The following is an 18699-nucleotide window of genomic DNA, read 5'->3' as shown; positions in this document are numbered from 1 at the left end:
ACACACCAGTGACAAGCATTTCTGTCCTGGGCTTAACCTGACAGCCACGTGCTCTACCACGTGCTTTATGGGCTTGTGCCATGAACCAATGGCTTCACCTACAGTACTGCAGGGAGATGTCTCAGAGATCACAGTGTCCTTTGGGAATAGCAGGAGATGCTTAACTCTCAAAATCAGGGGTTAAAATTGTCTAAGGAGGACATGGGACTTTCATAGTAAGACTTCAGGACAACCTTGGTCATGAAATTTAAAGACGATGTGTGTGCTGGTGCACTCACTGAGCTAAAAGAATAAAGGTCAGATGTGGTTCTCTGAATTGTGACTCCAGCCCTGCTAAAAGCTTGTGATGACTTGAATACATAACAACATCACTAAATTATTTGTCCATATGGTAAGTTTGCATAGCAATCACAATACAGATCAGAGTCTCTGCAATAGTACTGTACATTCTTGGCCAAAAAAAAAGGCAATAGACAAGTATAATGAACCAAGTCCTGAGTTTCTAACATACTCTGATGCCATACTTGCATCACAAACTTACCCGAGACTTTTAAATCAAAAATAAGAGTGTCATCTCCAATTTTGCATGTATATATTCCTTCATCTTCTTTTGTCACAGCTGAAGCCACAAGCTTGTGCAGTTTTCCTTTATCTTCCATGGTGAATTTCTTGCTGGCTGTGATTTCTTTGCCATCTTTGTACCACTTAACCATGATGTTGGCCTCAGAGGTCTCAGAAACAAATTCAGCCTGTTTTCCAGAGGTGGCCCTGATAACTCCTCCAGTTTTCTCTTTGTTTATGAAGTTTGCAAGTGCTGAAACAAATAGAGACACTGGTAAAGAATTGTGTGGACATCAGTAAATATATACAACACTTATTTACAGTATTAATTTATCATAAGAACAAATATACACTTCTAATTATGGATCTAGTTACTAGGTTCTAATGCAGAAGCAGTCAAAATCCAGCCTTTATAAATCATATATGCGATTATCACATGTCTAAAAACCAGAGCACATACAACACAGGAGGTAAAACCAATGGGAGAGGAAGTCTTAAGCCATAGGGTTATGAAGAAAATACCTGAGAGAGGTGCAGAAATATATATGACAGAACCAAAGGGGAGGGAAATCTATGAAGGTTATTTAATCACTGTAATGTAACCACCTGACAAATAAATCTACTCTAAAGTAGGTTAAAATTTAATCTAGATAAAGTAAATGATATTAAGTTACAATTCTATATGGATATCACAGAGCCTGAAATTAAAAAAAAAATCCTGGAAATTAACTGGAGCATAGAAGGCAAATAATAAATCTGACACCATATTAACATATAGTGGAATAATTGAGTCACTAGTTGCCTCAAAGCAAAGATTCAAACACCCACCAATATTTTAGCTAAAAATAGGAGCCTAAAACCACAGTCTCTTTTTACTCTGCATAATGGAATTAATTTTCAAACATCTTCTTAACATATTATTTAAAGCAACACACACAATCAAGTCGCTTTGTTGGGACTGTGCAGTCAAAGCTATTAAAATCAAAGCCTTGATTATGTACGCATTTTTTCCTTAATTTCAAGACCATAGTTGCACAATACAAGTTAACAATTCTGCAGAATGCCTGGCAAAAGCTCTTGTTAGCTTTCACTGCTGATACATTTGCAGTCCATGGTCTGGACCAGCTAAGCGTGTTCCATTCTTTTGCTCCAGAGGTGTTATTATCAATGCTACATTGTGGTGTAACACATATAGGTCCTCCTTTAGCTCAAGGAGAATGGAAAGGATTTTGCATTTAGTTTCCCTGCTTTTAAGAACATTCGATTTCTCCATGTCTCTGGTAGAGCTTTTAATTATAGACAAATATTTGGTAGGGAACCAATATTCACAGGCTTGTACAGTGGCAGAGTTCAGAGACCTAAAAATGAAGACTGGATTGACAAGCCAAGCAGTATACAGGTAAGAAAGAAAAATATAACACCGGTCCCAAATCTGCCCCAATCTAAGATTAAAAAACACCCAGTGAGCAAATGAACAAGGAAAGGGATGAGATGGTGCAGCCAATGGCTTCTCCACGTCTGGTCCTCAAGGGACTCTGCTCAATCACCAGCTTCTGGCAGGGACAGGAGCTTGCATTTGACCTCTCCAGCTCTCTACCAGCCCTATTTTCTAGGGTTTACTAAGTCTGCTTACTAGAAGTAATATCTATAGGTAAAGAAGTAGTACCAGAAGCATTGAAACCAGGGAAAAACTCATTTTTTATTATATTTTCTTGAAGCCTGTTTCCACATGTTTCCCTAATGACTAATGACAGCAGAGCTTTCCCTTCAGTAGGACAACACCACAGTCTCTCTACTCTACCCAACCACTCATGACTATGAAGCCTGTGGGGGCCGAACACTGCCAACACCTCTGCTTCTCCACCGGCGTTACTGTAACTCAACCCACAGGTTAAAAGGTTTGGGAAAAAGAAGAGAGAAGATAGGCTCATTCATGCACCTTCCACTTCCTTAGAAAACCAGAGTGAAAAATACAACCACAGCAGCCTGAAAGAGGCTTCTCGGATGTCCCATTCCAATGCAGGAGGTCATGTGTCAGAGGACGCCTGGCACGTGAAGTCTCGTGGCAGCGGAGGGACCGCAGTGACAAATGGCAAGTGCGTTTTCTAGCGGGGCTCTTTTGGGCAGGAGTCCCAGGGAATGACACACCTCTGGCCGCGGCTTGGCGCGGTGGCAGCCGCGTGTCGCCCACGTGCCAGACTCAGCTGACCTGCACACCAAGTGATTCACCGGCTCGCTGTGTCTGATTTGCAGGAGGAACAGATAAAAGGTGGCGATGCTGAGAGGTAAAATGCCACGACAGCCTCATCCTACAAGGGTGAGATATATTGATATCAAAGCTGATTCTCTGGGGATCAAGCTACGAACAGCAGATGTTTAAGTTACAGCTTGTCAACACAGTGTTTGAAGTAATAGCATTGAGTAGTCATTTGATAGTCACATTACAGTGAAAAGCACATGGAAATGTCCATCAGCTAAATCAATTAAATCTGTGGGTACACCTACCAGTGTGAAAAATTATGCTAATAGGGCCGAGAGAGAATAAAACAAAAACTAAGAACAGCTGTCAAGTGTAGACAGCAAATTCCTCGTTCCACAAATAGACAAAATTTCAAATTGCTTTTTTCAGCTCTCTTTGTGTCTCATTTGAGTTTGCTCTTTGAGAATAACCAAGCAAGTAAGTTGTCAGGTGGAAAACACATGCATCACTCTGGGTCTTCGTTGTTTCTACAGAGACCAAGGAGGGTGAGAAGCCAGCAGAACGAGATGATGGAGCATCTCATACGTACTCAGGGTAGAAACAGCATGATCATTGCTGGGAAGGTGAGGAGTGACATACACAGAAATTAAATGGCTTTACAGTGTGAACTTTGAAAAATAGCTTTGGAGTTCACCCCACACATCTGACAACAAGTTAGACTGTGTTGGCTTTACACTCTGAACTGTAGTAGACATCTAGATGATACCCATGAGGAATGATCAGTGGACACACTGGGGCTTTTCAGCCTAAACCTCATCCCACTCACGGCAGAGGAAACTCTCCTATGAACTAGTTCATTAAATCTTGTACAGTTGGGAAGGCTTGTAAGAGGGGGGCTTAATGCTGTTGGTTTCAGGATAAAGGTTCAAGATTCTGTGTCTTGCTCTGGGAGTGGATGTGCCCATCAGCTGGGTATCAGGCCATCAGGAGGGAAGAGACTGTCATGAAAACAAAAACATCCAAACAAGGGGGCAGCTGTAAAACAGTACTGGTTCAAACCTAACAAACAAGAAACATTAAAAGAAAATGACATTTTGCTGTCTGTTCTAAACAGCACTCCATGAGTCAAGTCATCCAGTGTGCCCTGGAAAGGTCTGTGCGTATTCACCAGGGTATTGAGAAAAAGAGAAGAAATGATAAATCCCGTGATATCAAGATGATCTTGGTCCATCAGAACATCAATCAGAGCTGAACGAGCTCCTCAGTGACTTGTCCAATATGACAGTATAGGGCAGACATGGGGTCACATGCATCATGTCCTGCCCCTGTGGCTAAATCCCTCCCTCACAAGAGCACCTTTTCTGTACTCACCTTTCAGTCCCATGAAACAACATCAAATTGAGTGAAATCACAGCTCCTACTACTGAGACGGTGTTAGATCCCAAGATCTCCTACTCTGGGACTACACTGCCAATGCCAGATGTTGATGGGGAGCTACCACAACTCCCTGGACTGCCTCTGGATCACTCCCTTTCTGTCCCTTGATGACTCTGTTGACTTAGGGCAGGAGCAGACCATTAATTCAAAGCAGCCCAGGTGCTCACATACCTTTCACCGAAAGCTGGTAGCGCATTTTATCCCCTTCACAAACGCACTCATAAACTCCAGCATCCTCTGTGCCAGTATTGCGAATTTTCAGGACGTGCCTCTTCCCCGCAGTTTGAAATTCATATTTTTCACTGGCCTTGAGTTCTTTACCATCCTTCATCCACTTCACAGTGGCCTCGGCATCTGAAAGCTCAGCCTGAAGTTTTGCTTCCTCCCGTAACCGAGCAGAGACCGTTTCGATATCTCTGCTCTTGTTGGTAAATCTCACTGCAGCACCTGTCAGGAGCAAAGACCTGGTTGTTTCAAGTTATATCAGATTAACATGTCCGTGATATGTATCTGCCATAGACTGTGAGATCTTTGGAAAAGTATTAGGCCCTATTCCTGCCCTCACACTCATGTCAATACCAAGCCATTTTTTCCAGTTCAGGAGAACCAATCTGGTTTTATTGCCAGAATCATTAAGAAAAAAATATAAGTGCACAACTTTCTACTGATAAATAACACTCTAAACATGCTTCTGCAGAGATTTGCACTCAAAGCCAAACATGCTTCCAGAATGAATGTCTGTTTGTTACTTTTTGTGGCTAGATATACATCTTGTCATCATTGTCATCATAGGGTTTGACTCAATTATTTTGGGTTTGAATAGATGATCTCTAGAGGTGCCTTCCAACCTCAACCGTTCTGTGGTTTCACAGAGGAAGGCTGGAGCACCCAATTCTCAATGCTAAATTGAGTTACATGGTACTAACTTGTACATCACACACATCTGTGGTAGACTAAAAAACCTGAGGAAAAAAAACAATAACCAATCAAACATACAAAAAAAAAAACCCTCATTAGCAATTAATGCTCCTTTACTTGTGAAAGACTCTACAACGGTCAGAAAGACTGGCTGAACCTAGAGCTGAAATTACTGCTCAGAGGTGACTTAGTGGTAGATCTGGTGACAGAATCCACTGACTGATGGTTGTGAACTGCAGGAATGCATGAGCTGATGTTAAGCGGGCTAGTTCAGATACCAACCAGCTAGCTAGATGGGCTCACACTGAACTCTGTGCTATCATGATGAGGACCCACGTGAGTTCTTATGATGCTGTTTCAGATATTTCCTCCAGATCAAGTATCAGTGAAAGCCTCCAGCCCCAGTTCTAATCATCAGGTCACAAAAACTGCCCCTTGACTGGAAGAAGAAAAGACAATGATCAAAGTAAATACCTTTCACTCTCATCTTGGTGCTGGTGTCAATATTATTGGCAACAAATTTCACTTCCGCTCCATCATCGTTCTTGCTGACATTCTTTATGATCAGGGTGTGAGTAGTTTGAGTTCTCTTAATGATATAGGTCTCACTTTCCTGTAAGACTTTACCATTAAGGTACCAAGTGCCAGAACACGTTTTAGTAAGGTCAAGAGTAAACAGGGCATCCCCTCCAGGTACAGCTTCAACAGATGTCAGGGGGGTTTTCACAGCCAGGACTGGTTCTGGGGAAGAAAAACAATGTGTATCTCTGAGATCAAAGGTCACAATGCTGGAGAATAGTTCTTCCAAAGGACAAAGTTTTTGGTGTAAACAAGAAGTGAGAATAAACCTGTAACCTTATACAATTTGCATGCACTGGAGGCAATGCACAGTTGCTCAACATGATTTCATTTCTACCTATGGCATTAGTAAGTCCTCTTTCTGCAGGGAAAGTACAACAAACATATCTTACTTATTTTTTCCCTTAGATGCTTAACAAGCCTGAAACACTCAGGTTCCCTGGCAAGCATGCTGTTTATTTAATAACCAGTATTATTCTTAGATTTTGAAAGGATCCTCATGAGGTCACCCAGCCAACCAGTCATTTCTAGATACTCTAGGAAAATTCAGGTGTGTTAAGACAGCTGGAAAAAAGATGACACAATAACGAGACACAGTGTGATCAAAGTCTGTGCGGGTATTTTCCAGTGCAATGAATCAAAGGAAGAATATTCAAAAGAATAATCTCAATGTTCACCATTATTCTACGGGTACATTGGCATCCTAGACATAAAGTAAAACACCCTTATTTCTCCTAATAACTCTTCAATTAAAAATAGGCTGCCTGGAACCTGGTTTTCCTGACAGTATGATCACCACATAAGTATTCTCTAGATGCAAGTTTGAGATCTTATTGATGTACTGAAAGTTATATCATATGACCACTGAAGTTTTCCTTTCATAACAGGTCTAGTAAAAGCACTTAGAGGCTTAAGATCCATTGCAGAGAGCTCTGCCTCTCACACAGCCTGATGCGAGATGTTGGAATATAAGCATAGAGTCACAGAATAATCTGGGTTGGAAGGGACCTTCCCAGCTCATCCAGTGCCACCCCTGCCATGAGCAGGGACATCTTCACCAGCTCAGGTTGCTCAGAGCCCCGTCCAGCCTGGCCTGGGATGTCTCCAGGGATGGTTCATCCACCACCTCTCTGGCCAACCTGGGCCAGGCTCTCACCACCCTTATCGTACAAAATTTCTTCCTCGTGTCCAGCCTGAATCTCCCTCCTTTAGTTTAAAACCATCACCCCTTGTCCTATCACAACAGGCCCTGCTCAAAAGACTGTCCCTATCTTTCTTATCAGCTCCTTTTAAGTGTGGAAAGGCTGCACTAGGGTCCCCCTGGAGCTTCTCTTCTCCAGCTGAACACCCCAACTCTCTCAGCCTGTCCTCCCAGCAGAGCTGTTCCAGCCTTGGATCATTCCTGTGGCTCCTCTGGCCCCTCTCCAGCAGGTCCATGTGTGTCCTGTGCTGAGAGTGCCAGGAAAGACATGGACCTGTTGGAGAGGTCCCAGATGACAAATGCTCACAGCTCTACCACAGCAACCCAACCACCATCATTTTGGTGATGGCCAGTGGTTGAAACAAGACAGGAAAACTATCAGTGAAGGCGAAAAGGTTTTGCTGTGCAATTTTCTATCCTCCTCAAAGTCACAGGAAACATCTTTAGAGCACCCACATGGCAAATCAGCCCAGATCGACCCATTTTCTGATGGTTTTGGGCTCACCAAGGTGCATGCTCCCTGGGAACTCCAGGTAGGGGCTCTGTCCGTAGGCGTTGACTGCAGACACTCTGAACTGATAGTCAGCCTCTTCTGACAGGTCGCTCACTGTGAACTCCGGGACAGGGACATGGGACTCGTGGCACCTCACCCAGGTGAAGCCAGTTAGTTTCTTGCGTTCCACAACGTAGCCGTCGATTGGAATGGGGCGGTCCGTCTTCGGAGGGGACCATGCTAGCGTCACTGAGGTTTCTGTTTTATTTTTCACCACAGGGTCTCCTGGGGGTTTGGTGGGAGGTTTTTTGGGAGCTGAACAAGGAAAAAAAAAGAAGCAAACAAAATAAAAAGCAAGAAGTTTATGTCAGAGTGGAAAAGCCACTTTTTCTCTTATTGAGAAAGCTTACACTCGAGTAACAGCTATTCTTGCTTAATAAACCTCCATAAAAGAGTGGTGTGAGATGGAAAAGCAAGACAATGCATAGAAGATTGAGCTGGATTACAAAAATATGTACAATACTACTACCTCCACAACTAAACATACGTGATTTCCACACAATATTATACTTGTCCACACAAAGAGTTTGCAATTAACAATTCAAAGGTTTAGATTTTCAGGGCTACATACAGAACTGCACCGCTTCTTATACAGCTCCTGAGCAAAGCAGACCAACATTCAGCTTATTTTCACTCAGGAAAGGAGCAAAACCACCACTAGAGGTTGTTCAAAATTCTGTGCACCAAATTCCTGTTCCGTTTCCCTGGTACAGCTCCAGGCTGAAAATAGTAAAAATAAAAATACCTCCATGGGATTACTCACACACAGAATCCCAGAATGTCAGGGGTTGGAAGGGCCCTGGAAAGCTCATCCAGTGCAATCCCCCCATGGAGCAGGAACACCCAGATGAGGTTACACAGGAAGGTGTCCAGGCGGGTTGGAATGTCTGCAGAGAAGGAGACTCCACAACCTCCCTGGGCAGCCTGGGCCAGGCTCTGCCACCCTCACCAGGAAGAAGTTGCTTCTCAAATTTAAGTGGAACCTCTTGTGTTCCAGTTTGAACCCATTACCCCTTGTCCTGTCATTGGTTGTCACCGAGAAGAGCCTGGCTTCATCCTCCTGACACTCACCCTTTATATACCTGTAAACATGAATGAGGTCACCCCTCAGTCTCCTCTTGTCCAGCTCCAGAGCCCCAGCTCCCTCAGCCTTTCCTCACACGGGAGATGCTCCACTCCCTTCAGCATCTTGGTGGCTGCGCTGGACTCTCTCCAGCAGTTCCCTGTCCTGCTGGAACTGAGGGGCCACAACTGGACACAATATTCCAGATGTGGCCTCACCAGGGCAGACCTACTAACCACCCCCCTTCTAATACACCCCAGGGTGCCATACTCTGGCAAGGTGGCACAATTTCACCCTGGTTGCTGGCCATCATTGCACAGGTATCGTTGCACTAATATTTTAAGTCTGTCGGTATTTATCTTTTGTCAGAATTTCGACGATCCATGTCCCTGCAGTCAGGAACGTAGATGTGCCTGATGGAACCAATGCATGGCAATGAGCTGCTGCATCAAGGAAGAGTGCGGCAATATTTCTCAACACCTTACACACAGGTGTGACATCCTGCACGGCAGTGTCTTAACAAATCCACTCCATAAAAAGCAGCCTGATTCAGGACTCTATATCCGCCATTTCTTCACAAGAACCTACTCCAACCAACACTAGAACATTTCAGCCCAGATCCGCAACAGACTTAAACTCAGACCACCTAAATATTGTGTAACTGGGACATTCCAGAGAGAGAAGATGGACATGAATAACCAGTTTGAAATTTATGGGGATCTCAGTTGCTTGTTGTACAGGCTTGGCTGATCTCTGCAGCTGCTCTCATCCGCATATCTGTCCTGCTTCCGAATCATGTGCTACCACCACTCAGAAGCCGTGTTGTAACTTTGTCTCCCAAGAGTGACAGCTGTCATTGGGGATCTCAGTTTTAGTAATTTATGCAGAGCCAGCTTTGGGGGTTGGGGAATTAACTTCAATAGGAAAAGAAAAGAAGTATCCATTAGACGCTACAATCAAGTAGTTATGGCTATTGTACAGTACCTGAGGTCAAAAATCTATCCCTACAGGTATTTGCATAATGAAGATTCACATCCAGCCTCTCATCCTTCTTGAACCCTTTAGAGAAGGCTCAAGCCCCATCAGGGTTATCCACTCCATGCTGCTACTGAAGCTGTCAAGAGTTTAGGAATTACCTGATAAGCTCTAATTACACATCTACTGACATGGTAAAGGTTTAATTTCATTTAATCTTGGCTGTCTGAAAGGTGTCTGGTTTAAGTCAGTCAATCAGACTCCGGCAAAATCCCATGGAGAACAGCATACTCAGTCAATTCATCTCATCTTAAAAAAAAGGTGTGTGAGACAACAGAAATGAATCACACACTCTAGATACTCAAATACTCATAACTGTAGAGAGAGCCTGTACAATGAGCCTAGACTAAAAACCAAACTCTGGGACGACTGATCCTCTCTCTGCTTCAGTTTACCCATCTGTAAAATGGGCATAGTAGCAATGTAAGCTACTGAGCAGATAATATATAAACATTGCTTGCCTGATAAACGCTATTAAAACAGCCACATCGATCTTGTCCAGCCAATTGAAAAAAAAAAAAAGAACATTGTACACAGGATTCTTCAAGCAGCTAATCAGATATGCATGGAGTACAAAAATAGGAAATCTCAATGCGAATCACTTTTCCTTCCTTACATAAATATACACATAAGCGTTTTGGGGTGCACGGTTACCAGCCTGTCAGTTACTGCTGGTCAGAGCTGGATGCCAAAGGTCCCATTAGTGTAGCATTAAGCTGAACACTAGACCCTGGAATCAGATCTCTTGACCTTACCATCAGAAACCGTAATGTAATATTTTGCCCAGAGATACTTGGTTGTGTGAAGGCAGCTTCTTACCTTTTCTTGTTGTGTGAATCAACACTTGTTTCATAAGCAGAGTCCAAAATCAAACTGAACTTTGCTGTTCTCATTGAGTAGCTGCTTGGTTAAGAGTTAAAGATTTCCAGATACCTCTTAGAAACTGTCACAGTGTTAAGTGCAACATTTAGCTCATTTTTCCTCATTTTAGCTCAATAGCACCAAAATGCCCTAACTAAATTAAGATAACATAGCAGTTATAAACCTTTATTTAAACATTTCTTTTTACTACTCAGTAATTGCAATTTGCAGGTGGTGGTGGGAGAAAAGTATTATTTTTCCCAAACAGTGGCTGGAGTTGGTGATTTGTTCACATGTAAAATGGAACTGCGGCAGAGCCAGAAACCACATGCAGTTCTCTGCTTTAAATGAAGCAGTTTTTGCCTAGGAAATCCAATTCTGTCAAAATAAAGCTTCATAAAATTAGGCAACTTGATCAAAATTTCATTTCGTGTCTGATTTCAACTACACTGCACCTGCTGCTACTGCTCTGTCGACAAAAACCCTGACTTAGATCAGATGTACTGGCTCTAGGAATTCTCCAGCCTGCACATTATATCAGTCTCCCCAAGAAAAGCTAATCAAGATCAAGGTCCCCTCTTTCAACAAAGCCACCATCAAGTCATGGGGTCTTCCCAGCTCTGTCATGTCAAAGAGAGGATGAGAGAGGACACGGCTTTGCTGGTCTCCAAAGAAGAAAAGAAGTTACGTTGGCTGGAGGAAGCATTTTCCCTTTTTCTTTAAGGTGGGAGCTTTTATGTGTTTGTTTGTTTGGGGGTATTATTATTATTATTATTATCATTATTTTTATCATTATTAGCATTGTTTTACTTTAATGCAAACAGCTGAAGAAGCTAAAATTAAATGAAGATGTTTCAAGCTTGGTGAATGCTTGACTGCCCCCGAAATTCTTCTTGCGCATGTGCATAGATGTTCTTTCACAGATGTTTTTGCTTGCTAGAATGGAAATACTGACCCAAAAATGTTGAGGACACCTATCTACTTCCATAACATAGCCAACACATGCTAACCCCATGTCTCTGTAGACTCCAGACCTAGGGAAGTAATCAAATGCTTGCTGAATCTCTACTCCAAATCCTTAGTGAAGAGAGAGAGGGAGAGATAAGTGGCCCCTATTTGCTAGAAGTAGTATTATCCCCATAGCAATAATTTATAAATTTTCTTCAAAGAAACTAATTATTTTGGGAAATGGAAGTCAGCATGTAGGTGGAGAACCCACAACACTCTGTGTACAAAGAAGTTAACCGCAATGTATGCAACTTATACAGTGTTTTCTAAGCACCTCCTGATGGGTAGAACATGCACATCCCTTACCCCATATTACTCAGTTATTACGTTTCCTCCAGCACAAAATGAGAATGGTACAGAGAAGACACATACTCGTGTCTTGATCTTTCCCCAGGACTCTTCTTCTCTCTCTGTTTTGGTCTCTATAACATTTCATTATGTTAATGTTCAGGCCGTTAGCCTTTTGTGGAAGACATCAACCTTTCTGCTGTCTTTGGACAACAAATTTATCCTGTCAGCACCTAAAACAACAGTGCTAACATGAGAACACCTGCTTATTAGAGAAAACTCAACACCGAATAAAAGTGAAGCTTACTGGTCACAGTGAACTGGGTAGAAGTCCTGCTTTCATCAGCCAGGAAGGCAACCTCACCAGCATCTTCCATCTTACACTCTCGGATGATCATGGTGTGTTGCTTGCCGGAGCACGTGATGGAGATTCGTTCACTGGGTTTCACTTCTTCTTTATTTTTCAGCCATCGGATGTTCTGGCATTCGTTGTCCAGCTCCACACAGAAGATGGCTGTATCATTTATGAAGACCGCAGTCTTCCGTGGAAGTTTTTTAATTATGTTCCCTTCAAAAAACCAAAATCATGATCAGCAGACAGCACATATTAAAGTCTCTGGCAACAGCGGACCACACAGACTACAACAGGACCAGCCAACAGCTTTCACTACATCAAAACACTGTAGACACTATGCAGACTTCCCTAAATGAATTCCTAGGTTTTGAGTTATACAGAACAGATAATCCCAAGGATTCATTTTGGCCTTCAAAGAGAGAAAAGCAACCTTGTTTGACTACAGTCACTCATGTTTCTAGTCTAAAATGCAAGGTCTGCTTGTGGGTAAATACAAGGTATGGGGCCTTGCCAAGAACAGATTTGACAGTGATATGGTTTTCCTTGCTTGCGTGTTCTAAGAATTCAAATTAAAACTTTGCTAAAGTAGGTCAGTCTTAAACCAGACAGGTCTCTCATCTGCCTTTGGGATTTTGCCTACACCAAAGGTGCCAGTAAGTTACACAACCAAGACAGCAAGCACACCAGCCACCTGAATTAATAATAAATACACTGAAAACTTCAGATTTCTTCTTAGAGTCAACCCAGAAATTCACATGGAGTGAACTTCACTAATTTGTCTCCTTTCCAAGTGACTGTGATGACTGCAACTTATTAGAGTAACCTCAAAGCTACAAGATGAGACTATTCCCAGGAAATCTTGGACAAAGCATCAGGGAACCAGCCCATTGACACATGGCAAATGGTTGCAGCCCTGAAACAGTCCTTGTGAGGCAAAAGAGCCCTCACCCAGGCAAAGCACCTACAGATATTTAAAGAGAAGCAATTCTGGACTTACTCATGAAGCAAATGTTCCTTAGGCACATGGTTTAGTGCCAGTGTTAGGATAATGGTTGGACTCAATGATCTTGAGGGTCTCTTCCAACCAAAAGGATTCTGTGATTCTATGGTTCATTAGTAGGATTCAAGACCCTGATTCTCTGCTCATCATCTCTGAAGCTTGACCACATGTCTGCTCCTTGCTGCCCTCATCAGTGACTCCGTCCCTGCAGGTCTTTGCATCCCGCCAAGCTCTTGCATTCGCCCAACCTCATCCTGCTCTCCCTCCTGTCTTCTCCTCCAGGAACAGGCACAAGGCTCCTCCAAGAAGGCTCTGCCTCCTTTCCCTCCTGAGAGCTCCACCTGGCTCAGTCACTCTCTTTTTTAATGAAACATGCTGTAGTACCAAAGCATGAACAAGTAAAACAAATACCAGCTGTCCTACTAGGGCCAAATGCATTTAACAGTGTTTGGCTGGTCTACACCTACAGAAGGTGTAATAAATATTGTCTATATCTGAACTCTCACTTGTCTCTGGACAAAATTTCCCCTTCTGCCTCCACTGATGTGGAATCTCGTCTCTTTGCTAAAGATACAAAAAGGGATTTGCACAAGGATGCACTGCACCCAGCTGTCTTTCACCAAGCTATGTAGTAGAGAACTTCTGATTTCACTGGGTGCAAAGTCAGGTTTCAAATGAGACATGACAACTGCAAACCTGCTACTATTACAAGTCTTCACACTACAGGAGATGTCAACGATATCAGCATAAGCATCAGCAAAATAAAAATTACAGGTCCTGAAGTTGCATAGGTAGGTTTTTATTTATACAGAAAGAGGTTGAGTTTAGAACTGATGGCCCCTTCAGCAGGCATACCTGTGTCTCTGATGTGTCTGTCTACTGGCTGTGAAACGTCTACATTACATGAGGTTCTACACCTACTTGCACTTCGGTCCTAAGCCACCGGACTCAGGGGACTTGGATATGGGTCTATATCCACATTTTGTCCCTTTCTCATCAGCTTTCCAGACCCTGGAGAACAGCTCTGGATGTCAGAGGTCTCCAGCAGGGATCTGATTTCCAATCTGAAACCCTACTGGTGCTGACCATAACCTGCACCACACGTCAGACCATAAACCATCGTTGCTACACCAGCTTTCTAGTGTGGTCAGCACCATACTCAGACAAGATTCACCATTACATTTGCTGGACACCAGACCAGACCTTTGTGAGGCAGTACTAGGGGACACATCCATTGCTTGGGATCAGGTTAAGGAAATTCTACAACGCCAGGCTGCAGGTCAAGAATTTTGCCTTCTAGGAAGCCCCTTTAAGCATAAGGCCCCACCAGGTGTCATATTTTAATTGAATCATACTGGCTGGATGCTCATGGAGTCCAACCATTCCCCCACTCCTGGCACTGCCCCATGTCCCTGAGAACCTCATCTCCGCATCTGTTCAACCCCTCCAGGGATGGTGACTCCACCACTGCCCTGGGCAGCCTGTTCCAATGCCCAATAACCATGAAGATTTTTTTCCTAATATCCAATTTAAACATCCCTTGACACAACTTGAGGCCATTTATTCTCATCCTGTCATTTGTTACTTGGGAGAAGAGACCAACACCCTCCATGCTACAACCTCCTTTCAGGTAGTTGCAGAGAACGAGACAATCTGGCCCCGCTCTGTGACCCTGTGTCCCAGATATGCCCTGGCAGGAGACCCAGGGACCCATTGACCCACCACATGTGGCTCTTCTCTCACACCATGTAGGAGTCTGCTGTTCTTCATTGCACACATCCATGGGATAAATGGCATTCACGGGGTTGAGTCTGGAGTCTCATGCATGAATCCCACACTCAGTAGGCAAGACTTGGCCAATCTGAAAGAGCAAGACCCTTTCTTACCTTGGACAGACAACTCTGCGATGGTCCTGCTTCCTTCTTTCATCTCGCAGATATAGACGGCATCATCATCTGTGGTGACGTTCTGGACAGTGAGCCGGCGATACGTGCCCTCTTCTTCAATGTTGTATTTCTTGCTCTGCCGGAGTTTGGTTTCTTCCTTGAACCAAGCTGTCTCTGTGCTAGGAACAGGTACTTCACATTGGAAGGTGGCAGATTCCTTCTCCCTTACTTCAAGATCCTGCAGTTTTTTCTTGAAGGGTATTGAAGGTTCTTAAGAGGATAAAAACAGAAAGGAGAAACAAGAGTTTGTCGTGGTCTGGGTAAGATGTGTGCAAATACATTAGTCAGTAGAAAAAAAATAAGCATTAACACTCCTTATTAATGATTATTACTTTGTCCTGAGTTGCCATCCAAATCCATAACCAAACTTTACTACTGTAGGTATTCTACTCTTACGTAAAAAAAGCTCAGATCCCAGCAGAAGTATTTTTCAGGACTTGGAATCATCTAGAATCACAGAATCATTTAAGTTGGAAAAGACCTTTAAGAACATCGAATCCAAACATGGACTTAGTTTGTTTCCAGACTTATCTAAAAATGAAGCAGCATCAGTTTGAACTGCAGTACCTGCCCCAAAACACCCCACAGAGGAGTTTGCTCTAATCCGAAGCAATGTGAATAAGTTGGTGAAGCATCAGGTTAATACATTCTGCTCTTGTGGTCTACTTGTCCTCCATGTGAACATCTCTGCATTGCACCCTGGCACTTAGTGATGCCAAGAAGATGAAGGGCAGGGACCAGCCAGCCTGACTCTACATAGCACCAACTGCTTCACATCAAAGCCCTTAAAAGTGAAGATGCTACAGACAGGTAAAGAGGAAACAAGCTGTTCTTAAGGAGATGGTGCAAGGAAGCAATTCTGTGTGACTGTGAGCAGTTAAGATGGTCAGTTAGTGCAAGAACCAAAGTTTTAGGGATCTTTCAGCAGAAGTGAGCTCAGTGGAGGGACCTGAAAGGGCACAGAAAGCTGAGAGGTGGCTGTGCACTCAAGGACAGGTGTGGAGGATAAAGATAGAAGTAACTCATAGAATCATAGAATGTTTTGGGCTCGAAGGGACCTTAAAGATGATCTAGTACCAACCCCCTGCCATGGACAGGGACACCTTCCACTAGACCAGGTTGCTCCATCCAAGCTGGCCTTGAACACTTCCAGGGACAGGGCATCCACTTTCTCTGGGCAGCCTGTTCCAGTGCCTCACCACTGTCACAATAAATAATTTCCTCCTTATAACTAATATATACTTACTCTCTTTCAGTTTTAAGCCATTACACCTTGTCCTATCACTACATGCCCTTGTAAAAAGTCTCCAGCTTTCTTGCAGGTCCCCTTTTGCGTACTGAAAGGAGTATTGATGGAGGAGTTTTCTGTTCTCTCCACAAGCACCAAAGCCTCTGTATCAGCTTTTGTCAATGGCAATAAAAGAACTAGAGAAAGGGCCCAGGTCTCCCAGCTCCCCCTCTTTTCCACCAGCAACAGGGCTACAGTGCTCCAGCTTAGGGAGAAACCAGGGTGTGGATCGAACGTGAAAAACAGCTGCACAGCAGTGAGCAGAGACATTTTATGAGCAGAAAAATGTTTAATTCCAGTGACAGCTGTGCTGTGAAATCATCCTGATATCCCTGCATTAAACTGGATGAAGGGGAGTTGGACTGAAGAGGACAACTGGTGGCCACAGCCATAGGACTGGAGCCACAGTCGTGTCACAGACTTGGATTAGTCCTGTGCATCACCACTCATGCTTCGTGAGAGATCACATCCTGATCACATACCTTCATCTTCTAATAACTACTGCACCAGCTCCCAGGCTTCTTTTGTTACTCCATCCTCCCTCTCCCAGACCACACACACATTCCCAGGCTGGTGGTTGCATGTGGTCACCAGTAGTCAGTAATGACAAATGTTAGTCTAAGAGTCAAAAGGGAGTAGACTTGTCTTAGATTTATAATCCCATGCCCATGACGGCACATCCCACTCAGAATCATGAAATTCTAGAGGCTGGAGAAACACAAATCAAGGTCCTCAAACATCCCCGATCCAAGCTTTGGCCTCCAGGAGCTTCCATTTTGTAAAATTCACATCTAGTAGCTCAGCATCTAACTGAGTCCATTAGCTGCCCCCTCCTGCCCCACCATTAGGACAGGAGCTGCTGTGGGGCCAGTGCTGTATTCAATTCAGCTTGCTCTTTTCTGAACTCAAGCCCTGGAAACTCAGGCGTTCTGTTTTGCAGGTCTTTTCTTCCACCCCCAGCACAGCCGCAGTTGCAGCTGCAACATAAACATCTCCCATCACTTCTGGCTGAGCAGAACCTGGATAGAGATTCCAGACCCCAAGGGCTAGATAGGACACCTGGAGCAAATACCAGCTACCTTGGTTGTCATCCTGAGATTAAAACCCAACTGGAACCCACACAACACCTTGAGGAACAGGAAGGTGACTCTAGCTCACCCTGTCCACTTGACTATTTTCTTACAAAAAATGTTTTGCCTTAAAGCACCTCAGTTCAAGACAAATCAAATTCTTGCCTTGAAAAGCCTTCAGCTACAGTTACACAGACCTACTCTGCCCACACTCCACATGTTAATTATCCTTTTTTTCTTTAACCAACTCAGACTCCTGCCCTACAATCCCATATATAACCTCTGGAAAGCACCCCATGCAGTCAGGGGGAATGCAGCAAGTTGTAATTCTCATGCCATGGGAACAAACAAGAAGATGAGATCAAGAAAGCATTAATCAGAAGGATGCCGGTCTACGGCGTTGCTGTGTGAGGTGGAAGGGAGCCTGGATCTGACGCTGAGGACACACGGACATGTCCAAGAGCCAGAGAGAAACATGAGATGCACCTGAGAAGCACACAAGTGTATTCCCATACTTGGAGCAACCAGCCTTATCATTAACCCCTCTCCCTTTACAGTCAATAAGCAGTATCTCAGGTTAATATATATATATATATATATATATATATATATATATTTTAAATACACAAATGCAAGAAGAGTTGGTTGATTGCTTTGTTTGTGTTGCAGTAACAGCGCTGATTTTCCAGCCAGGGAAAGTAGGTGCAGGGCTATCTTTGGGAGCCTGGGGTCACAGATATCCTCTGAAAACAACTTTGCTTTCATCCAACTGACCTGTGCACACACGTCTAATCTCATTCTGAAGAGGGCTTCAGAGAGACTGCAACTGATAAACTGAATTGAAGCCGGGGATTCACCCAGCCCACCATTTTTTCTGCTTTGGAGACATCAGGGAGGCTTCAAAACCCACCAACATTCTCCTGAATGCATCTTCACGGTCTATCATGTACCTGGTCAGACAGAGGGGGTAATTTTGGCCAGGGGACTACAGAAGGACCACAGGCCTCTTCAGAATAGGTGTCACAAACAACTCCTCTGGCCCATGACCAGCCCTCTTCCCATGTCAGAGAGATGCTCAGAGAGCTGGCCAGGAGGAGACAGCGTCTCCAGCTGAACAACAGGCAACCAAGACCTCAAGGAAAGTTCAGTGGAAGGCGAGTGGCTCATTTTCCTTGTTAATAAACTAATCAACACAGTCTGAGTATACAACCATATAATATTTATGTGAAGAAAACTTATTCTGAGGAAGGAAGCACTAAACTTTACACCAGTGTATCAACTTCCAGTGTAGTAACTTAACTAGTTAAATCTGAAAACAAATAAATACACTTATGGT

General features: G+C 43.6%; 1 protein-coding gene across 22 annotated transcripts in view; it reads right to left on the bottom strand.

The window, feature by feature from the left end:
• OBSCN (obscurin, cytoskeletal calmodulin and titin-interacting RhoGEF) overlaps positions 1 to 18699 on the bottom strand; it is a 201708-nt gene that overhangs the window by 167603 nt on the left and 15406 nt on the right. For all 22 annotated transcript variants that reach the window (XM_065050238.1, XM_065050239.1, XM_065050230.1 and 19 more), the window contains exons 3-8: positions 14946 to 15215; positions 12012 to 12272; positions 7402 to 7704; positions 5591 to 5857; positions 4370 to 4645; positions 542 to 814 (exon numbers count right to left, since the gene is read on the bottom strand). In XM_065050238.1, coding sequence (XP_064906310.1) covers positions 542 to 814; positions 4370 to 4645; positions 5591 to 5857; positions 7402 to 7704; positions 12012 to 12272; positions 14946 to 15215 — 1650 coding nt within the window. The remainder of the gene's footprint in view (positions 1 to 541; positions 815 to 4369; positions 4646 to 5590; positions 5858 to 7401; positions 7705 to 12011; positions 12273 to 14945; positions 15216 to 18699) is intronic.

This window comes from Columba livia, chromosome 2 (assembly GCF_036013475.1).
Source record: "Columba livia isolate bColLiv1 breed racing homer chromosome 2, bColLiv1.pat.W.v2, whole genome shotgun sequence".
In the NCBI taxonomy this organism is placed as follows: Eukaryota; Metazoa; Chordata; class Aves; order Columbiformes; family Columbidae; genus Columba; species Columba livia.
Note: the sequence above shows the minus strand (reverse complement) of the source record. Positions and strands in the feature narration are given on the sequence as shown.